The sequence below is a fragment of the Aethalodelphis obliquidens genome, unplaced genomic scaffold (genome assembly GCF_003676395.1).
Source record: "Aethalodelphis obliquidens isolate GAN/ISIS:26980383/991018 unplaced genomic scaffold, ASM367639v1 scaffold2, whole genome shotgun sequence".
Classification (NCBI taxonomy): domain Eukaryota; kingdom Metazoa; phylum Chordata; class Mammalia; order Artiodactyla; family Delphinidae; genus Aethalodelphis; species Aethalodelphis obliquidens.
Window position 1 is genome coordinate 90,900,502 of NW_020837946.1, and position 24,717 is coordinate 90,925,218.

Consider the following 24,717-nt stretch of genomic DNA (forward strand, 5'->3'; position numbering starts at 1 on the left):
CTTAAATGTTACCTTCCGGAGACCTTTTCTGTTGCAATACTGAAGAAGCTGGGTCTCTGTGATTGTTGTTAGTATACAGGGGAAACTTATAAACGTTGGAATCAGAGGAACTTGGATAAGAATCCTAATCTACCTCTTAACTAGCTTTGCTTTCTCAAACAAGTTGTTTAGCTCTTTTAATCATTTGTACCATTATTAAGTCGAAGAAAATACCACCTAATTTAAAGCATTGCAGGGGAGATTAAATGAGAATTGAGAGCTTTGAGCTTTGTCATCACAAAAACCCATTACTTTATAATTTATATAAGCTTTAGTAATTTACAGATTAACTGTCCATGATACCTTTAACTCAGAGCATCTTTGCTGCTGGACCTACCTCTTTGGCTTGTTTTCTTTTCATCTTCAGATTCTCAGGCCTGCTGTAAACTTTGCTCCCTGATAAGTTAACTGATGGGCGCTGAAGATTTAGATGAAAGTACTGTCATTTTCAGAAATCTCTCCTTAAATAAATACATGAAATTCATATTCTTATCTTTCATTTGCCTTTAAAAATAAACTAATATAGGGACTTCCCTGGTGGCGCGGTGCTCAAGAATCCGCCTGCCAATGCAGAGGACACAGGTTCGAGCCCTGGTCTGGGAAGATTCCACATGCCGCAGAGCAACTAAGCCTGTGCGCCACAACTACTGAGCCTGTGCTCTAGCGCCCGTGAGCCACAGCTAGTGAGCCCGCATGAGAAGAACCTGTGCTCTCCAACAAGAGAAGCCACCGCAATGAAAAGCCCTCACACTGCAACAAAGAGTAGCCCCTGCTCGCCACAACTAGAGAAAGCCCACACACAGCAACAAAGACCCAACCAAAAATAAATAAATAAATAAATGTATTAAAAAAACAACTAATATAGATAGAACTTTCTGGTACACTTAAATGCTAGTTTGAAATCACTCAGCTCATTTGCATGGATGACCTCTACTTGAGTTCATTTCTCTGGAAGTAAAAGTTTAGTGCACTACTCATTCAACTTAGTAATTGGAAGACTTCAGCAAATGAGGAAAATTCTAATTTTATAGGGACTGGGGACTTCATTCAAATGAAAAAAGCTTCACTGATGACATGAGTTAATTGTGCAGTTAACATGAAATAACCTTACCTAGCATTACAGAGATTTTAAGAGAATCAGTTTGCAGGTATCAATGATTAAAAGATTCTTTAACGGGAAATGGCATTTCCTGAATTTTCTCCGTGTTGTGTATTAAAAGAGACAATCACCGGTCACTCGAGAGTCTCATACTCTCCATAATGTTATATAGTAGAGCCCTATTATGTCCCCAGATCTAGGCCTAAAGATAGGAGTTCTTCAGATTCCAAGGTACCATACTCTTTCTTTTGTGGAATCCTTACCTTCTACCTCTAAATGTTGGCGATCTCAGGGCTCAGTTCCAGACCCTGTTATCTAATTACATGCCTGCTTGGAGATTTCATCCGTCCCTCTGGCTATGAATACCATTCATATGCCACTGATGCCCAGATTCTCCATCTCTCTGAGGTAGAGTCGTATATCAACCTGCCTACTTAACATCACCACTTGGATGCCTCATAGTCACGTCAGATGTAACATGTTCAAAATTAAATTCTGTCTCAGGTTGGGTTCCTTAGAAGCAGAGCCTCAGGCAGGAATTCTCAAGTGATTTATTATATTGATATCGATTTAGTGATATTCAGGTGATTTATTTGGTCAGTGCTCTCAGGAGAACGGGGCGGGCGGGGAGGGGGGAATAGGAGAGGGCTGGAGAAAAGAGCTAAGCGAGACTAGCTTCAGTATCACCCCACAGGGAAGCTCTGGAATGCAAAGTGTGCACTACGTTGGTCTCACCTTGAGGCAAGGAAGCTGGCCTTTTATAACCACGTGTCAGGTTTCTGGCTCCCTAGGAGTGGGAGGTTGGAGGACATAAGTTCCCAAGCACCGTTTTACTGGGAAAATTCTCCAGAAAAGGTGGCAGCGGTGAGCAATTAGCATCCAGCACTCATGGCAGCTGGGGAATGGGTGTATCTGCCAATGGAGAGGGGAAGAACGGGGTAGCAGTAGCATCCACTAAAGATTCTTAATGGACCCCTCAGTATGTGGCTCAAATTCTACCTACAACTTTTATCTGAGCTGCACCCACTTCTCTTCAACTCTACGTCTAATACCTAGGCCACGCTACTATCATGTCTCACCTATCTGGTACCCCTGGGTCGACTCTTACTCACCAGCAATACATTGTCCTCGGAGAAGCCAGAGTTGTTTTCTTTGTTTGTGTGTTTGTTTAAAACACCAGTCTGATCACCTTCAAATCCTTTAACGGATTCTTATTGCCTTTGTAATTAATCTTGAACTCAAGGTCAAGATCCAGATTCACCAGAGACTCAGGCCTCTGCCCCCAGTGCCAACCTCAGCAGCGGCCCCTCTCCCTCTGCTGCTTCTGCTGCTGCCCTTTGGTCAACTCCTCGATCATTAAAAGCTCCTTCTGCCTTGTGGCCTTCCCTTTTGTTGTCTCTTCTGGTGAGAAAGCTCTTTCCTCATCTCTTTGTTTGCTTGGCTTCTCATCATTCAGGTCTCTCAAGTGTTCGAGGACACTTGTCTGAGAGAGGCCTCTCCTGACCTGTTAGCTCATTCACAGCACTAATCTCAGTCTTCGGGGTTATTTATTTGTTCTCTACAAACCTGACTATTGAATGAGCCAGACTGGTGTATGGAAGCAGAAAACAACTTTCTATTAGCCTTGATCTCTTAACTCATTATCCTCCACAATAGATAATCCCATAGCGTCTCCCCGATTCCTCTCAGGTATTAAAATTCTAATCGAGGGAGACATCTACACTTTAATTCCTTAGACTTATACTATTTAAAGCTTTTTAGCTTCCCCAACTTGGGCCTGCCTCAGGCTGGAGAGACTGCATTGGGCAAAGAGGACAAGATCAGCCTTTTTACTATTTCCCATAGTTTACATCCCCCTCCCGCCCTCACTGAAGGGTGTAGGCTTCCTGTGTCTTCTTCAGGATTGAAGCAAGGGCAGAGCCAGGTGGGGCGTAAAAGGACTTACTTCACTTGGATAATTGTAACCTGGCATCAGGGCTGTCTATGAGTTGTAGGCCTGACTACTGATTCTCCAGCTGAGACTCCCCCTCTGCAATTTTCTGATATAGTAAATGCCTTAGGTGCTGGTTGATTACACCTCCTTCAATTCCTGGCTTCCTGTGGCCTATTCCCCCAAACAGCCATGTTGGTGTCTCCTCACTCCTTTGACCAATCCACTTTTGAGATAACCCAAGTACAGTTCCCTTTTGCAAAGACCATATCTGGAGCAGAGGAAATAATTCAGCTTTGTGCTGCCCACCTCAGGGCATGCAAGACTGTCTCAGTCCATTCAGGCTGCTACAACAAAAATACCATAAACTGGGTATCTTATGAACAACAAACATTTATTTCTCAGTTGTAGAAGCTGGGAAATCCAAGATCATGGGGCTGGCAGATGCTGTGTCTGATGAGAGCCCACTTCCTCACTGATGGCCATCATCTCACTGTAACCTTATGTGGCAGAAGGGGTGAGGAATCTCTCTGGGAACTCTTTTATGAGGGCACTAATCCCATTCATGAGGGCTCCACCCTCATGACCTAGTCACCTTGTAAAGGTTCCATTTCCAAATACCACCACACTGAGGATTAGGTTTCAACATATGAATTTTGTGGGGACACGTTGAGTTCATAGCAAAGACTTTCCAATGAAACCTGCTAGCAAAGGTTACACAGGGTTGGCTAGAGACATTCAGCTATGAGTAGTAAGATATCAGAACCTATATCTCCCAGACTTCTGCTTTCTGAGGATTAAACTTTCTGAGGATGAAGGAATCTGCTCCCCTACCCTGGGCTGTACTCTGACAACACCCTGTTCATCACTCCTTACTCCCAGGCTTCTCTTATTTCCTGTTCTTTATAGCCAGGAGGTGAGTGTTAAAACAGTTGACAGAAGTGATTCTATCCAATCTTCTTGTATAGCCAACATAGAAGATCTAACCCTACATTTAGAGTTTGGAGTACATTACACCTACTATTCTCAGCTTTAAGGCCAGTTAAAACTCCAAGATAGGGAAAGCCCCATTTAACACCCTGTTATTTATTTCCCTTTTGTCTGTAACCCTCACTAGAATATATATACAAGAAAGCTGGTATCCTGTCCATCTGGTACTCTGATGATTCCTCACCACCTAGCCCAGTTCCTGGCACATAGTTTGTGCCCAGTAGATATTTGGTGAGTAAACTAACAGTGCTGTATATATAAACCTTTTTTTTCTTAGTTCCTTTATCTGTAAAATCTGTTTAAAATTTAACTCTCAGAAAAAAAGAGACAAGAGAAAAAATTACGCAGCACACACAGAAAAAGTAGGACACTGATGTTCAGATTATAAACTTTATTTAGGATTTGAAGGGCCCCAGAAGTCAGTATCAGGGATTTACAACCCCCGATGGATTCCCCAGGGGTCTTTTGTTTAAAATGTAGTGTTTAAACTGTTTACTACTGTTTTCCTACCCTAGTTCTTGGTAAATGCTTCGCATCACTCATCTCCACACCTGCTCTCCCTAGAAGGGCTCTTCAACAACAGTTAGTCTGCGTAGTTTCGCAAAGTTAGAGGCCCTTTCTCCTGCCACGGAGGCATCAGTCTCACCAACCCTGTCCCACTTCAGCTGCTCCTGCCTCCTTCCCAAGAGTTCAGAGATCCACAGTGAGAGCCCTCTGTCTTTATAGGAGGCAGGAAAAAGAGAGTTACCTGGAAAATTTTCTCTGTCATTGGGTGATCAACAAATCACAGTTATTGTAATAATTATCACATCATTATTATTATGATATGTTAGTAAGCCATCCTGCCAGAGTCTTTTATGTAGTGAAAGTAATGAACTTCCTTTCATCACCACTTTCCTTTGTCAACATGTATTGTTTCTGCAGCTAATTAAGCAAACCAGTGTGCATTTTCATGGTCAGAGTGAGCAATAAATTTTGCAAGAAAATATTCAAAAGGAGGGGGTGGCTGTCAAGGAGACCTGAGGATTCCACCCTGGAAGGGCAGTTGTCTAATGAGAGGGCATCTAGCTCCCTAAGGGGCTCCTTGTGTGTCAGGTAATGATTTTGCAGGGTCAGTGCAGGTGAAAATGCCATGAAAGTGAATGGTAAGTGTTGAGAGCAGAGGGTTGCAATTTTAAACAGGAAAGTCAGGGAAGGCCTAATGTAGAATGGACTTTACGTAAAGACCTGAAGGAGATAAAAGAGTCATGGGTCTTCTGAGTAAAGAACATTCAGGCAGAGAGATGTAAAGGACTAATAGCATCACATTGGGGTGAGGCATGATTAAAGAGGGACTCAAGAAGGAATATAAAGTTTCTGGCCAGAGCTTCTACAAGGATGGCATTCTTATTCATTGAAATGCAGCAAAGATGAGATGGAGAAGGTTGAGATGGAGAAGGTTTGCTTGGGGAGATTAGGAGCTTAATGTTTACGTGTATTAAATTTGTGTAAAGCCTATTACACGCTTAAGAAGAGATTCCACAAAGGCAGTTGTGTCTATAAATCTAGAACTCAGAGAGAGAGAAATCTAAGAGCTGTCTGCCTATCAAGAGTACTTAAATAAATTAAATGAACAGCCCCAAGGTAATAAGAGTAAGCATAGATTAAAAAAATAAAAGACCCAAGATTGAGTCTTTGCCACTCCAAAAGTAAGAGGTCAGGGAGATGAGGAGGACCTCAAAAAGAAGCTGTAGGGCTTCCCTGGTGGCGCAGTGGTTGAGAGTCCACCTGCTGATGCACGGGACGTGGGTTTGTGCCCCGGTCCGGGAAGATCCCACGTGCCGTGGAATGGCTGCACCCGTGAGCCATGGCCGCTGAGCCTGCGCGTCCGGAGCCTGTGCTCTGCAACGGGAGAGGCCACAGCAGTGAGAGGCCCGCGTACGGCAAAAAAAAAGAAGCTGTATTAGTCAGGGCTCCCCAGAGAAACAAAACCAACAAGATTTATGTAGCAATATAGAGATATATAGAAAGAGATATATTATGAGGAACTGGCTCACATAATTATCGTGGCTAAGAAGTCCCATGATCTGCCATCTGTAACCTGAAGGCCCAGGAAAGCTGGTGGTGTAGTTCCAGTCCAAACCCGAAGGCCTGAGAAACCAGGGGAGCCAATGGTGCAAGTCCTAGTCTGAGTCTGAAGACCAGGAGCATGGATGTCTCAGGGTGGGAGAAGATGGATGTCCCCGCTCAAGCAGAGAGCAAATTTGCCCTTCATCTGCCTTTTTGTTCTCTTCAGGCACTCAGTAGATTGGATGATGTCCACCTACATTGATGAGGTGATGATCTTCTTTACTCAGTCTACCAATTCAAATGCTAATCTCTTCCAAAAACAGCCTCATAGAAATAAAGCTTTGCCATCTATCTGTGAATCCCTTAGCCCAGTTATCTGTGAATCCCTTAGCACATCTATCTGTGAATCCCTCAGTCAGTTGACATGTAAAACTAACCATCACAAAAGCCTTAGAAGGACTTCCCTGGTGGCGCAGTGGTTAAGAATTCGCTTGCCATTGCAGGGGACACAGGTCTGAGCTCTGGTCCAGGAAGATCCCACATGCCATGGAGCATCTAAGCCCAGGCGCCACAACTACTGAGCCTGTGCTCTAGAGCCCATGAGCCACAACTACTGAGCGCACGTGCCACAACTACTGAAGCCTGTTCGTCTAGAGCCCGTGCTCTGCAACAAGAGAAGCCACCGCAATGAGAAGCCGGCGCACCGCAGTGAAGAGTAGCCCCTGCTCGCCATAACTAGAGAAAGCCCGTGCGCAGCAACAAAGACCCAACACAGCCATAAATAAACAAACAAATAAATATTTTTAAAAGGCATATACTTCCTTCCTATTAAAAAAAAAAAAGCCTTAGAAGTAGTGGCAAATGAGGTGTGAGGCAAAACCTGAGACGGGGTGTCCTGAAAGTCACAGGACTGCGTTTCAAGATAGAATGTGACAAATGCTGCTAATAGATGGAATAAGGTGAGGGCTAAGGGTGTCCCGTTGGATCCAGTCACCTGGAGATCACTGGAGATGCTGAAAAGAGCAGGATCAGTGGAGTAGCATGAAGTAAACAGAATGGGCTCCAGGGAGAATGAAGTAACATGAAAATGCATGACAGTGAGTATAGAGAACACTTTTTTTTTTTTTTTTTTTGTGGTACGCGGGTCTCTCACTGCTGTGGCCTCTCCCGTTGCGGAGCACAGGCTCCGGACGCGTGGGCTCAGCGGCCATGGCTCACGGGCCCAGCCGCTCCACGGCATGCGGGATCTTCCCGGACCGGGGCACGAACCCGTGTCCCCTGCATCGGCAGGCGGACTCTCAACCACTGCACCACCAGAGAAGCCCTAGAGAACACTTTTGAGGAGAGTTTCTGTAAAGGGAAAGACAGAAATAACTGGTAGCTGGAGGAGGAAGTAGAATTAGTTAAGCAATTTTTTATGTAGGAGAATAAACAGTAAATTATGATGTTGATGAGAAAGATCTGACAGAGAAAGGAAAATCATGGTTCAGGAAAAAGAGGGGATAATTGCAATATCTTTGAGCAAACTGGAGGAATTGGCACCCAGGGCACAATGAGAGACACTGGCGTTAGCTAAGAGCATGGACAATGCATCCAAAGTACCAGGAGAGAAGGCGGAGTGTACAGGGACAGATGCAGGTAGGTCAGCAGATGTGGGAGGAGTTTGCAGAAGTTCTTTTGGTTGCCTGTACTTTCTCAGTAAAATATAAAGTTGAGGAGGACGAACCAAGTCATCAACTAAGAAAGGAGGATGGGGGAAGAGGTAATTGGCGATTTCAAGTATGAAATAGTCCACTGTTAGAGTGGGAGAGAAACAGATATGGACATACAATTGCCAGTTAACATGAAGAGCCCATTTGAGATGAGTGGTCATGAATTGAAAGTGAGGCCATTTATCATAGTTTATGCTTTTCTTTAATCATGTTGAGTTGCACAGTTGCAGGCATGGAGTAGACAATTGAATTTAACTAGGGCTGTGCTTTTCCCTATGATGAAGCTAGAGAGGGGCAGAGAAATCATGAATACCTGCAAGGGAAGGCTTGTAATTCTTGGTCACAGAATTAAGGCTGGATGAGAAAGGGAGTGAATCCAGAATGGTCAGGAAAAGTGAAACATTGCTATCATTGATAGATTTTAGGTTCTGATGGGTTCAAAGGGAGGTTGGAGAGAAGATACTGGAAGGAGTGGGCTGGAAAGATAGCAGGTAGTCATCAGAGAGTGCATTGCTGGAAACAGAGAATATGGAGGGGACGTAGTTCAGATAATGACAAGGTCTGTGATATATTCATGAGAGCAAATGGCTGAGGAACACAGAGGAGCAGATCCTAGGAAGAGAGGAGCTCTGGGACTGAGAAGCCAGGTTGGACTAGAAGGGCGTTGATATCACCAAGAAGCAGGAGTGGTGCAAAAGAAAGTGACAATGAGCCAGGATCAAAAATCTTCCAAAATTCAGAAGTAGCCTGAGTCTGAGTTGACGACTAGTACAGCACCTGATCCTCTGAGATTCAAAGTGTTTTTGTGGAGAAGGAAGAGAAAATACAAAGGAAGGAGCGACAAGGGGGTAAGAGGACACCCATCCCTCCTGCAAGCCCAGTGTAGGAGACTGCAGAAGGGCTAACAGTTATCATCTGAAAGGGCTTTCTCGAGAGAGAGTCAGGGTCTGAAACATAAGGAGTCTTTAATTATAATAGACCAGGAGTCCTATAAGTCACAGTGGAAAAGTTTTAGGAATTGGGTACAGTTAGAAGATGTGATCAGAAAACGATTTCATGGGGTTTAGCATATGGAGTATAGAGAATGAAAAGTTCTGTGTGATCTCTTTAACGATGGAGACCAGGACTTCTGGGGTGGCTTTCTTTTGCTGAAACTTTGAGTTTCTTTAACTACTGACTGATAGTTTTGTCTAATTATGGAGGGACTAATTTCTTCTCATGGGGCAAGATGCACAGGCGTGAATACATATGTACTGGGCTGTGTTTAAGAGATAATTGTCCCTGTGCTGTGATGCACTGTGCCTAAGAGATAACATATGGAAATTGGGCAGAAAGCAGAGTTTGGCTCAGGGTAGCAAGATCTCTACAGATTAGGAGAAATTCGCATGGCAGTGGGAAGAAGGGGTTATTAGAGTGTAAAACAACATGTCTGAAATCAAGCCTATCTTATTGTTATGGGAATGTTCCTTCCACTGTCAACAGTATGTCATGCCCTGGTATCGGTAATATAGATTTCAAAGGTGGAAGGAGGAAGAAACTGACTGACATAGATTTTGAGTCCCTACGTGAGTGATAGATTACATATTTCGAAAGTTACAAAAGCAGAATTTTAATTTATTTTTTCACAAACTGGACTTGGTTTTTGTTGCTTTCAATTTCATTTCCAACCAGTGGTAGAAAATATAATCGAATGACTTTTAGGTAAATTCAGACAAATAATGGATTACTTAGCCATTTTGAGTAAAAGTTCAAATTCAGAAAGTCTTCCTCTACCCATCCTTCTCTATATGTTTCGGGTAGGGAGAGTTTGGCTGTCCCTCTAAGGGAGAGCCAGCACTTGCATCTGGTCTGTGTAGTGAGAGGAAAGTGAACAAACATGGTGCCACGGCCTGTCAGCAACGAACGCTACGTGACCACTGGCATCCACTGTGCTCTCAGTGTCTTCCAGCCCTCCTGCCCAAGAAACCCTCTCTGATTGCATCTCCTTATCGTGTATAAAATATCTGATGAGGACCAGTGGCCATTTCTTGACCCTTGCACACTCATTTGGGTATTAGAGGGCAGAGAGAATAGGGATCTCAGGAATGCTTTTTTGTGTCACTCTGGAGCTTATGAGAACATATCCTGGGGTATGGTGTCCTCTGTTTCCCTTTCTTATTTTTTATTTATTTATTTATTTTGCGGTACGCGGGCCTCTCACTGTTGTGGCCTCTCCCGTTGCGGAGCACAGGCTCCGGACGCGCAGGCTCAGCGGCCATGGCTCACGGGCCCAGCCGCTCAGCGGCATGTGGGATCTTCCCGGACAAGGGCAAGAACCCGTGTCCCCTGCATTGGCAGGCAGACTCCCAACCACTGCGCCACCAGGGAAGCCCTGTTTCCCTCTCTTGCCCTTACAGGTTTAGCCATGCTGTGCTAGAAGTGACAGTTTTACTTTGCAGTAGCTCCTCATGATTAAAGAAAGATTGCTCTATGAGGTTTTCTGTCTCCCTTGCCGTGACCCAGGATGGAAGACCCAGATACACTATACTATCCGATCTCCAAATTTTAAATGTATTTTTTGTGTTGTCTCACATATTCAACGTGGAGTCGTGCATATGTGTTTCTTCTCCATCCCCCAATAACAAGAATTCTCTCTTATGTCTAACATTCCTTTTTTTCCAATAACCATATTTGCTATTCTGGGTTTAAACCATCTTTAGCTTATGAAGACATGGGAATTTGGTCAGGGCAGAGAGGAAATCATTCCTTACTGAAGTCATATGCTTTATCCTTGGAGTAAGACATTTGATGTCCTTGTTCTTTGGTTCCCCGTGAAGAGAAAACTTTGGGCATATCATTGGATATGACACATAGTAGGTTTTTACATTCTCCTGAAATATCCATTTTTTTTTTAGTGAGAAGCTTGGGTTGATAAATGAAATAATACACCCGGAAACTGGCAAACTCTTTGCAAGAAAGGTGCTATAGGAATGGGAATAATTGTTTCAAATTCTTGGGGATGGTAAAGAGAGAATGAGCAGGTGGCTCATCATGTTTTCATTGGCTTCCAGTTTGGTTCCAAATGGCAAACTACTGCCTGGGCAAATATTTGGAATCGAAATGACCCTACTCCATTTGTTCAGAATATTTCAGTACTCTGTGTACTATGTAAGTCACGTTCACCATTATAAAAGGACATAAAACTCGCTAGGGGAAAAAAATGTGATTTATTAGAACACTAGGGTGGAGTTTGAAAAGGAAGCAAGTGAAAGAACAGATATCTATCACCAAATGACAAAGATGCTAACAGAGGAAGTAAAGAGTCTGAGCACATTGAGAAATTTGAAGTTAAGATGGCAGAACTTTTCTCTAGGGGTGGGCAAACTCTGTGTGCTTCATTGTTATAGAGACCAAAAGCATTTTCAAATGAAAAGTAGATCTTGAATTGTGGATTTTGTTCTAAAAAAGTCAAAGACAATATTGTGGATTTTGTTCTAAAAAAGTCAAAGACAATATTGACAACAATTTTGATAGAACCAATCATTTTTATTGAGGAGATAGCAGTATTTATTTATTGATTGCCTTTAGTTAAACATGAAATCACTATATTTTGGAATAGCTCTTGAGAATAAAAGTAGAGCAGAATGATACCATGACTGAGGGCATCAATCAAACTAAGAGAGAGGGAGGAAGGAAGGAAAGAAAGAGAGAGAGAGGGAGAGAGAAAGAAAGGAAGGAAGGAAGGGAGAGAAAAGCATAGTTACTAAGTAACATGAATTAAGGTTTGGCGGGTGGAAACTGGCTCTCTCTAGTTTATTTCATGAGATTAGTTTTAAAAACAACAATATGGGTGGGATAGAGCTGGCATGTGGCACAGTTTAGGCTATCAGATAGGCCTGAATCTGAATTCCCACTGTACCACTTAATAGCTGTTTGATATTAGGCAAATCTTAACCTGCCTTAGTTTGCGCAACTTGCCAAAGTATCAAGTTTTTCCCTCTGTAAAATGGAAACATTAAAACCTACTTCATGATTTGCAGGAACGCAGTGAAATACACTGATTGCTTAGCATAGTATCTGGGACATGGGTTTAGGATTTTGCATTTATTCCTTCTTAGTGAATTTGCTATGCAGAAGACTGCACTGATACCGTCAGAACTATTTTTTTCTTTCAAAGACATTTGGGAATAAATTCAATAAAAGAGCCCATTTGCTCTGCTTTTTCCCACTTAATGACTGACTAAAACTGAAGGTCCAATGTCCCATTGAAAGAGGCTAGAAGGACCTAGATATTAGCGTTTCCTCGAAATAAAAAAGATTTATTCCTTCTGGCTACAGTTTAGTTGCTCCCCTGCCCCCCACCCCCAGCAATTAGTACATTCTGGCCCCGAGTTCTACAAGCATAAATTAGCCCGCCACCCCAAGCTAATGGTCATTCCTGAAATAGGAATCTATTATTCTCCTCTTGTTGTGACTTATCCCAGAAGAGAACATTGCACTGGGGGATGGGCTGGGGGAGGACTCTCTAAAGAAAAGGAGAAAAAAAAAAAAAAAAAAAGATGTAATTCTTTAAGATCCTGCTCAAAAGGGTCCTGTCCATGAAATCTCTTTCTTTAATCCTCTAGTGAGAATTAATTGTGTTACATTCCCCCAAGTACTGAGAGTTTCTACAGCTCAATTTTGCATTTCTGGCTCACTTTATCATCTATTATATTTTTCTTACTTGTCAGTTCACTGGAGCAGTCAGTAACAGCTGTCAGGGCCAGGCTGAGCTTCTCCTTCGCCGTCACTTTCCCATCCTACCTAACTTCCGGTCTTGCGCACAAGTGTCCAAAGCCAGCCCCTATCAATCACTCCCTCTCTGCAGAACCCCAAGACGTGAGTTTCTTGGTTACTGTGATCGTAGTCATGGAAATGCATGTTCTTAATTTGGGAATTGGGGAGATTTTTCAAGTAACCGTAATTATCTAATACCCCATTTTAAGGTAAGAAAGATCAAAGTTTGTGGAACCAGTTGCCCTTGTAATGCAGAAAGCCCTATTCTGGTCCTGCGGGCTTCCGTCTCCTTGGCTGAGAAATATCACAGACTGGTAAAGTTCACCTCCAAGCCAAAGGCACATCTGTTTACACAGTTGTAGCTATTTCTGTTTCAATATTACATTTGCTTCTGCCATGCTTCTCTCCCTTCTCAGTAATGTTTTCTCACTGCTCCTTATAAATTCTTCTATTTTTCAAGTTATTAATATGAAAGGGGCAGGAGTGGCGGCCCTTGCATGAAAGGAAGAATCACTTGGTATATGTCGTTAACGTGAATGCCTGACATTTGAGTTTAATTGTCACCCTCCCAAAAATTAAATAATGTCTTTTTAAGGCACACACTTGGGACTGCTATAAAGTTTGATCTTAAACAGCCTTAGGTATCTGGGCCAGGTCTAAACATATTTTTCTTGGTGGGAAATGATTACGTCTCACAGGTCCCTTCAATACTGTTGTGCACAGGCCAGCAGACCACTGTTGTTTTTAATTGGAAAATGTAAATCATACTTAAGAATTGTTCCAAAAAGACTCTTGAGCTGAGTCCTTGGAGGCAGAGTTGCAGCTCACTGCAGATTCTGATAGTTGAATTACAACTCACTGAAAATCAGCGTTTTAAAGTGGAGGCACTGACAAACCTTCAAGCCAGGGCAGCACAAATGGCGCCTTGATAATTTATAATCTACAGGTTTATTATTACAATGACAAATGCACTGTCATCGTTAATAGGATATTTCCCAGCAAGGACTTCTTGTTATGCAAGCCAGGTTCGGTATGTCATGCAGCGCGATGGCAATAAAGTCTACAAGAATTTGTAATGAACTTCAATTACTAATAGATTATGGTTAATGGGAAATATGTGCAGTAAAGATATGGGTTTTTATATGCGCCTTCTGGTATGCTACAAGGCAATGATTTATGCAACAATTTATGTTAACATTTTCTACTATGAAAACGCCCAATTTGGTAGAAAGCCACTTCATCCATAACAAATATTTAAGATAATTTTGCACGTAATATAAATGAAGGTATAAAATTAGATATTAATCTATTTAATTTTAGCATTTTTATTTTTGTTGAAAATGGAGACTTTTTTCTCTCCTGAGAAGTATTGTTGGTTAAAAACTCTTCCTATAAAACAGAAGCATGAGATTTATTGATGTCTTTGAGTTAAATGTAACATTTTGTATGTTAATTTCTTTTTTTAACTTCCTGCTGTTAGAGACCCACTTAAGATTTGATATATTCTGGTGTCTTACTTATGTAAGTATTATTTTAAATTAAGAAAACCCACAAGCATACATGTTAAATTAACATGAATTTGTAATCCACATCATGATTCCTCTTTCTACAGAGATTGATAGCTGTAATATGTAGACGTGCATATATAAATGATTTATGTTTGTGTGTATATGGGCGGGGTGGCATACACACAAACACACACACACGTACAGTTTATATACATGTATATACACTGTGACAAAAACTGACAAAACTGAAAAATGCTAAGCACAGCTTAGTCAAGTATAGACCAAAAAATATATATATATATAATTAAATTTCAAAAAATGAAACAATTCACTAAAAGATTTTGAGTTAAATGGTAGTGAATTTAAAATTATGAAAATAGAGCAGGCACAATCTTGGGAAATCACTGAAAGCATTTTTATATCTATCAAATGTGTGTGTAAGTGTGTTAACAGCTAAGATGGTTTATAAAAAGCTTGGTGTTTAAAATTAGCAAAATTGTGTTAATGCTCTTCCTTTTCTTTTAATTCCTGAATTCTTTTTTTTTCGTGAGTCCTATGTGATATCTTGCAAATAGCGTTGTAGGCTAATGAACACCGAGGCACTTACTACTGTCCTTACTTGAATAACCTTTGAAACATGTTTTTTTCTCCCTGATTGATGATAGTGCTAAGAATGAGGAAAGGCCTTAGCATCTCAGAGTTACACTCTTGGACTTTGGAGCAGAGACCCAGCTCTGCCATGTCTTAGCTTAGAAACTGTGCAAGTCTATCTAAACTTATCAAACGGCATTGTCTTCATCTATAAAATAAGAAAAATTAGTAAAAAATGCCTTTTTATTTTGAAAATTAAATGAAATAACGTCAAAAATTGTATATAGTGCCTGACACATAATTAGTTCTCACTTCATTTAGATATTATTAAATAATAATGCAAATGCAACGTTCAGAGGATACCGGTTCAGATATGTCAGTGAATGATGCAATATTTCTATAATTATTCCTATTATTTTTACCAATATTCCATACAAGTTTCCGTATCTGGTGAGCCAGAGAATCACCTGGTTGATTCGTACAAAGACAGGTTCCTGGGCCTCACACATGGTTCAGATCGAGGGTAGAACCAAGAAATTTGCATGCCTAATAAGGTTCCCAGGTGAGTCGTCTGCCCAGTGAAAATTTACAAGTAGTGAGTGACTATGATTTACAGAATTTGTTGAGGTTCATGTCTCCATAACTTGTTGAAACAGAATTAAATCCTATGATGAATGACTAATCTGCTAGGTGGATATGTGACATCATGCAGATTAAGCATCTAGAATTCAGGTGATTGATAAAATAGCTACACTTATCTTGATATTTTAGCACTATTTGGGGAAAAAAAGTTTTTTTCTCAGAAATAGTCACCTACTCTCCTAGACCCAGTATAACATGTGTTGTATTCTTCAAAGTTTTTTCTTATTTTCTCAGTGTTCCTTTTGGCCTGCTTTATAGATTAGAAGAAAAAAAAAGATTCTGAAAACGATGGGAAGGACTTGGTTAAGATTAACCTACTTGTGGTAGGTAGGGCATGGATTCAGCCACTGCTACTTCAAATAAGTCAACATTGTACATGGAAGGTAGAAAGTTATTTCTGTCTCTTGTAACAGTCTGAAGGTAAGCAGTCCACCCCTAATGTGGCAACTCTGCTTCACCAGGTCTAGGGACCCAACTCCTGTTGCTTTGCATTTCCTAGGGCATTGCCACTCTTGTCTGCCTGGTCTGAGATTAGCTCACTGTCACATCCACATTCCAGCCATCTAGAAGGAAGAAAAGCAGATGAAGAGAACATATGTCTTCCTTTGTTGGCATATCCCACAGTGTTACTTCTCACATCCCATTGGCTAGAACTTAGTCATGTGACTATATCTGGCACAAAGGGAGTATGGGAAATGTAGTCTTCATCTGGGCAGCCGTATACCTAATTAAAAATTAGATATTACATTGTCACAGAAGAAGGGGAGAATTGCTACTAGGAAACAGTCTCTGCCATATTACCTTCAACTCTCTGGCCAGCGGGAGCTACACAGGCTTTATGATTTGCCATTTCAAAGTCTCTTGTGTTATGGATACTCACTAAGTGAAAATATATGTACACAAGATTAAAATAATAAATCATTTCACTGGGATTGTCCTTCTCTGCCCAAGAGGGCAGGCCAGTCATACAGGAGCTGCCGTTTGAAGGTAATACATTGTTGGATCAAAGTTGATTAAGTCAAACAGATGTTCTCTTTGTACCAGAGTCAGCAGTTGAGATCAGTCCCCAGGAAGTAGAATGAAAATTCGAAGCTAGGAGATAATTCCTATAAGGAAGCTTGGATAGTTAGGATAGAAAGGAACAGAATCAACAAGGATCACCCTTAGGCAGCGAGATGTGATGGTTAAGAAGATGGTGTCTGTGGTTTATCGCTGTGGATTGGCATTCGCTGTGAGAATGTGGGGAAAGTTCCATAAGCAACTTAAACCTCAATTTCCTTCTTTGTGAAATTGGGATAAAAATAATGACTATCCCATAAGCTTGTTACAAGGATTAGATTAAATCATGTGACACAATACCTAACACATCATAAACACTCAATAAATATGAACTATTATTAAAGTTGAGTCCTTAAAATTCCTTAATGTCTGTTATTTAGCAAAGAATCTCCACGATCAACTATTTTTCAGGCTGGAAATCTATAAACTAGAGAGACCAAAGAAAACACAGGGAGAACAGCTAAGCCTGGAAGCTAATATTTACTTCCCCATTCTGAGGACACACAGATGGGAAACCCATGGGTCGCCAACCTTGCCCAAATCAATCCCTCTCATGAGGTGTCTCCTGAAGCAGTAAGCCCTAGCTAATTTGCTTGTCCCATTTTCTAGGTGTCTTTTATAAAATGAGAAAGAAGTCCAAACTCTTCTCCCAGTCAGACCTGGAGAAATAAAAAACCTAATAGATAATAATAAACAAACCACAAAGACTGTTATACTTCTCCCATTAAAAGCTACTGTGGGATAGATGAAGCCACTTGGAAAATGTGCAGAATAGTAGCAATCTCTTGATAAATAAGCCACGGTTGCAATGTGTTTGTGCTGATAATAGGTAGCATGGAACAACTGCCTCTTCTACAAAACCCTGGGATTTATGTCCAGTCCGCCTGCAACGGGGACTAGAGAATTAACTCATGAAATCCATCCATCAACATGTAGAATAAGGAATCACAGTATAGAAATGAAATTAGCATAAAATTAGTTAGCTGTAGGACATAAATAGAGGTACTGACATTTTCCTGCCTCTTTTGTATCAAATGTCTTTGGAGAATTCACGAAGCTTGGACTGTAGTTGATAGCCCCTGTGATTTATTTCAACATTTTCTACTGTAGGCAGGTTGTTTGCAAAGTCCTTCAAGTATCATTAAGACAAATCAGGAAACACAGATAATTCTTCAGGAGAAGAATCTGATCATGGGAAGACGCTGATTATATAGGATAGCCTCCAGAACCGCACATCACTGTATTTATTAAACCATAGCTGCAGAGATTATGGCAATCTGACATGGAGTCCTAATGAATTTTTGGCACATTTGGAAATTGTGACTGTTGTTGCCCAGGGAGCCTCTTAAATCAACCCCCCTTTTACTGCAGTTGCCTTTTTACAGTGTATATCACGTTGAGAAATGGATTACATGATCCATAGCTTTAACTACCCTGCATTTGTTGATCACATACTATGAATGCATATTGCACAGTGTATGAATCACGGGGGAGCTAGGATAGGGGTGACAGATAATTTAAACATGAAATGGGTGATGCTTGGGGACCTGGTAGGAATAGAGGTAGAGAAATAAAAGCAAAAGTCAAGGCAAATGGATGAGAGAACCCAGGTATTTGGCAATAGATTAAAACTACCTTATTATTGAAGTACAGTGTTCAGAAAGAGTGCCATTTCACCATTCAGTGAGGTGATTTTTTTTTTATACTACCCTTTGACCGTCCTATTGTTTTTTCTTTTCTGCAATCAGATCCCTTCAATTTGCAGATGGGCATTTGGGGGCAAAGGCAATTTAGTCTGATGCAGTGTTACTCTTTAAGATAACCTACATCTGTGATGACAGAGGATCATAAACTTAATTTTCCCAATGTACAGAGGCACAGTGTGAAGTCAGAATGTGTAAGGGCTAGCTTACCTTCTTTTCCAAACTTATTTTGAGAGCGGAGCAAGTCATTTAACTTAGTATCTCAGCTTCATCACCTCCTAAATGGGATGGTAATAATCAGTCTTTCAAATTCATTAAGTAAGAATCAAGTGAGATCTTACACGTTATTCTAACAATGACATCTGGGAGGCAAGAGGCAGACACCCACACAAACACCTTGGGGAAAGGGGTACTTGTTTTCCGGCTAAACATAGACAGGAATTGGAAATGGTAAGGAACATTGCTCAAGACAACCAAAGCACATCTCCTGTTCCAAGGCCGTATGGTCTTATTCTCTCTGTAGGTCTGCTCCATTCTTCCCTTTCTAACTGTGGCATCCTAGTGAGGTCCTCCCACGTATGGCCACTATGGTGGCTACTCTGGACTAGAATTCATCTCATGACTTTTCAGCCCACCTACTGTAGAAAGCCACCTAACCTCCTGACGGTCCTTCAAGTGTGTCAAGCTCATTCCCACATCAGGGACTTTGTACTTGCACTTCCTTCTTTCTGAAATGCTCTTCTCCCAACTCTTTGCATGGTTGCCCCTTCACTTCATTTAAATCTCTGTTCGAATTTTACCCTTTTTCTAAAAAAAAAAAAAAAGCCTTCCTTGACCATTCCAACCACTCTTATTTTCCCCTCCAGTACTCTTTTCTCCTTATCTACTTTTGTTTTCTTAATCATGCCTATCATTATCTGACCAATATTGATTTTTCGGTCCACCCTCCCACTAGAAATCAGGTCACTGACGTTGGGAACTTTGTTTTCTTTACTACTTTATCACCTTTGCTTAGAACAATCAGTAGTGATGAAATGTATATTTCATGAATGAATGAAAAGATGAAAGCCTAATTTTCCCAGGTTTGGAATTCTAAATTAGTAAGAGAATTAAAGGGATGCCTTTTATATTTTGTGAAGAGAAACCACTCCAGTCAATCTCTGGCCAGCCTATGTATTGCCATCCTTGTGTCAGCTGCCCACCCTTTCTTTGGTCTACTCAGACAGGGTTGAGATGGGGCCACTATTCATAGTATGGAGCGCTGGTACTTATAGCATCAGGCAAGCAGATGCCCTCAGGTGGGATTTGAGTGGCTCAGCCCTGGTGGCACTTGGGCTTCGTGAAGCACCAGTTCAGCAATAACAGAGAGGCCATCTTCCTTTAGCTAGAAATGTCAAGGTCAGGAAATAGGTTGCTTCTTCCGGGTATTATCTCTCTCTCTGGCCTCAGTCATAATTTTCCTTAATTTTAATTTTTTTAAATGTGTTCTACATTTTATACTGAATTTTTTGAGCAGTTAATAATAATTATAGTTAATATTTTTGAAATTCCCTATAAGCCTGTCACTTTATGAGCATATTTCTGTACCTTGACTCCTAGAATCCTCATGACCACCCTCTAAGGTCGGTGCTGTGATTGTCATCTTCATTTTGAAGATGAAGAAACCTGATAATAGGGAAAATGAATTGCCTGAGATCTCTCAGTGAGTAATTAATAGAACCAGGATTTGAACCCAGGAAATCTCGTTCAAGCTGTCCATCTAACAAAACTATTTTAGGTAATCAGTCCCTTGTGGGGCTTATCAAGAAGTCCTTATTTTCTTAGAAATAACATTCTGATGGGGTAAATATATGTAGATATGCTTTTAAAATGACAAAACACTCTGTGTAAGCTATTTTTATTAAGCAAACATTTTAAGTACATTAAATATACATCTGCGTCTGTGCAATGTCACAGACTTAAGATCTAGTATTTTCTGTGATCTTTGCATCTGTTTTTTATGGATACACACCAGAAATTTAAATTTTTTCTTTTGCCCAGATTGGCAGAGTTTTCTTTTTTTTATTTTGTTTTCTTTTTTATATTTTTTATTGAAGTATAGTTGATTTATAATGCTGTGGTAGTTTTTGGTGAACAGGAAAGTGATTCAGTTATATGTATTTTTTTATTTTTCATATTCTTTTCCATTATGGTTTATTACAGGATATTGAATATAGTTCCCTGTGCTATACAGTAGGACCTTGTTGTTTACCTATTACGTACATAGTAGTTTGTATTTGCTAACCCCAAACTCCCAATCCACCCCTCCCCCATCCCTCTCCCCCTTTGCAACCACAAGTCTGTTCTCTACGTCTGTGAGTCTGTTTCTGTTTCGTAGATAAGTTCATTTGTGTCATATTATGGTTCCACAGATAAGTGATATCATATGGTATTTGTTATTTTCTTTCTGACTTCACTTAGTATGATAATCTCTAGGTCCATCCGTGTAGCTGCAAATGGCATTATTTCATTCTTTTTTATGGCTGCATAGTATTCCATTGTATATATGTACCACATCTTCTTTATCCATTTATCTGTCAATGGACGTTTTGGTTGCTTCCCTGTCTTGACTATTGTAAATATTGCTGCTATGAACGTAGGGGTGCATTTATCTTTTTGAATAATAGTTGTGTCCAGATATATGTCCAGGAGTGGGATTGCTGGATCATATGGTAGTTCTGTTTTTATTTTTCTGAGGAATCTCCGTATTGTCTTCTGTAGTGGCTGCACCAACTTATATTCCCACCAACAGTGTAGGAGGGTTCCCTTTTCTCCACACCCTCCCTAGCATTTGTTATTTGTAGACTTTTAATGGTGACCATTCTGACTGTTGTGAGGTTGGTACCTCATTGTAGTTTTGATTTGCATTTCTCTAATAATTAGCGACGTTGAGCATCTTTTCATGTGCCTGTTGGCAATCTTTGTGTTATCTTTGGAGAAATGTCTATTTAGGTCTACTGCCCATTTCTTGATTGGGTTTTTGGTTGTTGTTGTTATTGAGTTGTATGAGCTGTTTGTATATTTTGGAAATTAAGCCATTGTCGGTCGCTTTGTTTGCAAATACTTGCTCCCATTCCATAGGTTGTCTTTTCATTCTGTTTATGGTTTCCTTTGCTGTGCAAAAGCTTGTAAGTTCGATTGGGTCTCATTTGTTTATTTTTGCTTTTATTTCTATTGCCTTGGGAGACTGACCTAAGAAAACATTGCTATCTATGAATTATGTCAGAGAATGTTTTGTCTATGTTCTCTTCTAGGAGTTTTATATGTCATGTCTTATATTTGTCTTTAAGCCATTTTGAGTCTGTTTTTGTGTATGGCATGAGGGAGTGTTCTAACTTCATTGATTTACATGAGACAGTCCAGCTTTCCCGATACCACTCCCTGAAGAGACTGTCTTTTCTCCATTTTATATCCTTGGCAGAGTTTTCAATTAAGAAAGTTGCCAATTTTTACAATAAGCAAGAATCAAGGCCCTAAAATACTTTGCTCCACTTAATACTTTGGATTTGGGAGGACTCTCTAACAAATGCAGAAAAGTGTCAGAAACACTTTAAATAAGTTAAGGTTTATACTAAGGGCAACAAACAATTTTGTTGGGTTTCTTGAGCTGTGGTTACAACAAGAATATAAACACATAGGTATAAGATAGGTGCTTGAGAAAGAAAGTAATCCATTACTTAGCATCTTCTCTATGCATGGCCCCATGTTAAGCACTGGGAGATGTACGATGATGTATAAAACAACATTCTAAATTCATGTTGTGGGCTTTTTTTCTGAACCACAAAAACAGACTTGAATATTCAATATGTGACTGCCTCAAGTCCTTTGTAATATCATGCAGTGCAGGCAGAAGCCAATAGTCCCATCCCTCGCACCTGTTGTACCCTTGTATCTTTCCACCACTGACTGGTAGGTAACTCCTAAGGATTTTCTCTTAAAAAAGGCTTGACTGTTCACATTACATTAAATTGAAGCAGGTGAGAATTTATTTATCCTCGTATTTTATAGTAAGGGCTGTATGAGGAAAAGGCCATATTTACAAACATCTGTCTCTAGACGGCTAGTCTTCTTCATCTTTAAGCAGCATGGTAGTTCTATTCTTTTGTTTTGCACATGTGCTTTTTAGAAAAGACCGTAATTTGCTCTGTAGTCTTGATTTCCATTTTTTTTGGTGAAGTTGTTCAGGGTCGTCATGGCCCATATCCATCAATCGTGCCTGCTTCACAGATTTCCTTTGTCAGTAGCACGTATCAGTATGATGAATGGTTCAGGGTTCATATTCAGGAATCTGATTGGATAGCTGTCATTTCATTTGTTGCAACTGACAATTCAAAAAAATATTGATAAAGTTGTCCATGAAAAGAGAGTAATGCAAGTCAGTTTTACTTATTATGAACGATAAAGCTTGGTAATTTGTGGGTAGAAATAGGTTCTATACTCCAGTGTATTTCCTGGGCCTGAGGGAAGGCATTAACCCTTTTTAAGTGACTATACCACAGCATTAAGTGGTAGCTCTGTGATGTGAAAGAGTGAATATCATACTATGTTGAATGTTTCATCACTGGTGAATCAGGGTCCATGACCTCTTTAGTAAAACCTTACTTTTGTTCTGTTTCTAACAGGGAGTAGTAATTATTTACTTATATTTTTAAAATATATGTATTTATTAATTATAAAATTACTTAATTAAGAGGTGTGCTTTTTTTAAGAATGATAGATGCTTATTATTAAAGATAATATAAAGATTATCAAAAACTTCAAAAATCCTCTGAAATACTACTGTTAAAGATGATTTTTTAAAAAATATATTTATTTATTTTATTTTATTTTTGGCTGTGTTGGGTCTTCATTGCTGTGAGCGTGCTTTCTCTAGTTGTGGCGAGCGAGGGCTACGCTTCGTTGTGGTGGCTTCTCCTGCTGCGGAGCACAGGCTCCAGGCGCGTGGGCTTCAGTAGTTGTGGCTCGCAGGCTCCAGAGCGCAGGCTCAGCAGCTGTACCACACGGGCCCAGCTGCTCCGTAGCATGTGGGATCCTCCCAGACCAAAGCTCAAACACATGTCCCCTGCATTGGCAGGTGGATTCTTAACCACTGTGCCACCAGGGAAGCCCTAAAGATGATCCTTGATCTTAGAGGAGATCTTAAGACAGAGGGGCATAGGGATGATGGAGTATTGAAATAGACTCAAGTGTTTTCAAGAAATTTAGTGAATGATAAAAGGTGTATTTTAAGTCAGTGGTTTTTTTTTTTGTCAGTTGTGTTGATATAGATGGGTTGGTTTTTTTTTGAGGAAAATCAGCTTGTTCTCAACTCACTCTCGATAGTTATGTAAACTTCAAACATATCAAAGATTTTTTTACAGTGAAACTATAAAATTATTATGATTAAATATGTTAATATTTGAAAACCTTGGTTTTAGGAAGTCTTTTAAAATGTGTCAGAAGTCCAGAAATTAAAAAAGGAAAAAAAACTAAATTTGACTGAATAAAGTAGAAAAACTTCAGTATAGCAGAAAACAAACAAAACACTACAAAATCATAGACAAAATTAAAAGAGAAAACAAAGTGGGAGGAAATGACAGCACATAACACAGTTAATTAGAGTAATCTATAAAAATAAGAAACTACAATAAAGAAATGCACATAGAGAAATACTTCTTCACAGAAGAGGAAAAATCAATAAACATATGCTTTCTTAATGTCCAAGGTATCAATAAGCATATACTTTATTAGTATTTTAAAAATCCATAGCACATATTTTATTAGTATTCCAGGAAATTCCATTATAATCAACAAATGGAAAGGGTTTTATTGTCAATAAGCCCGTGAAACTTAGTTGTCTCATTTTTCCAGATTATGTGGTGTGTAGACAGCATGTAGTCTCTTTACCGATAGAAGGGATGGGATAAGACCAGCAGTGTCATATATGATTCCACATGGAAGTCCAAGAATATCTTGGGATTTTCTAGATTTTACATATCAGAGAAAATGCTCTGTTTATATTGTGAGATATATTTATAATTTTACTGCACAAATAAGTGAATGATCAAAATTGTTCAAACTATAGTTTTTGAATACATTCTCATGGTGGACATTTATGCCTCAACCACTATGAAACTCAGACTGTTATTGAAAAGAACCTTTCCCTCTTTCTTTACACTGAATTCAGGCTCTTGTAGATCTTTCATAATTTCTGCTTTGAGATCAGGTGGTGCTGTTGTAGTAAAGTTCCAGGTTTCTGTCAAAAAATCCCAAAGCAGGTCTCCATTTTCATTGCCATCAATAAAACAGTCAGATATGTCCATGGTAGACAGAAGGTCATAACACTCATACTTAATCCCCAACTTGTCCAGCATCTGCATGAGGTCAGATGACGTGACACACTGGCAGAGGTCATCCCGGGGTAAGTGAGATCTGTACTTTTTCCATAGCTTGTCCCAGCCACTGGTTCCTGTGCAACAGAACAAAATTCATGCTTTCAGCTATTCTTCTTTTCCTTTACCTACTCTGCCAACCAGTACACTAGATGCTTGGAATAGAGCAGTCAATTTAAAAGAAAGAAATTCTTGCCTTTGTGTAGCTCAGTTCAAGGAGTGAAGGGGGT

General features: G+C 40.2%; 1 protein-coding gene across 3 annotated transcripts in view; it reads right to left on the reverse strand.

Annotated features, from left to right (window-relative positions):
- Nucleotides 1-23,821: 23,821 nt before the first annotated feature.
- The window catches only part of HNMT (histamine N-methyltransferase), a 35,920-nt gene continuing 35,024 nt past the window's right edge, over nt 23,822-24,717 (reverse strand). For all 3 annotated transcript variants that reach the window (XM_027132044.1, XM_027132034.1, XM_027132052.1), the window contains one exon: nt 23,822-24,564. In XM_027132044.1, the coding sequence (XP_026987845.1) occupies nt 24,209-24,564 (356 nt within the window). In that variant the 3' untranslated portion in view covers nt 23,822-24,208. The remainder of the gene's footprint in view (nt 24,565-24,717) is intronic.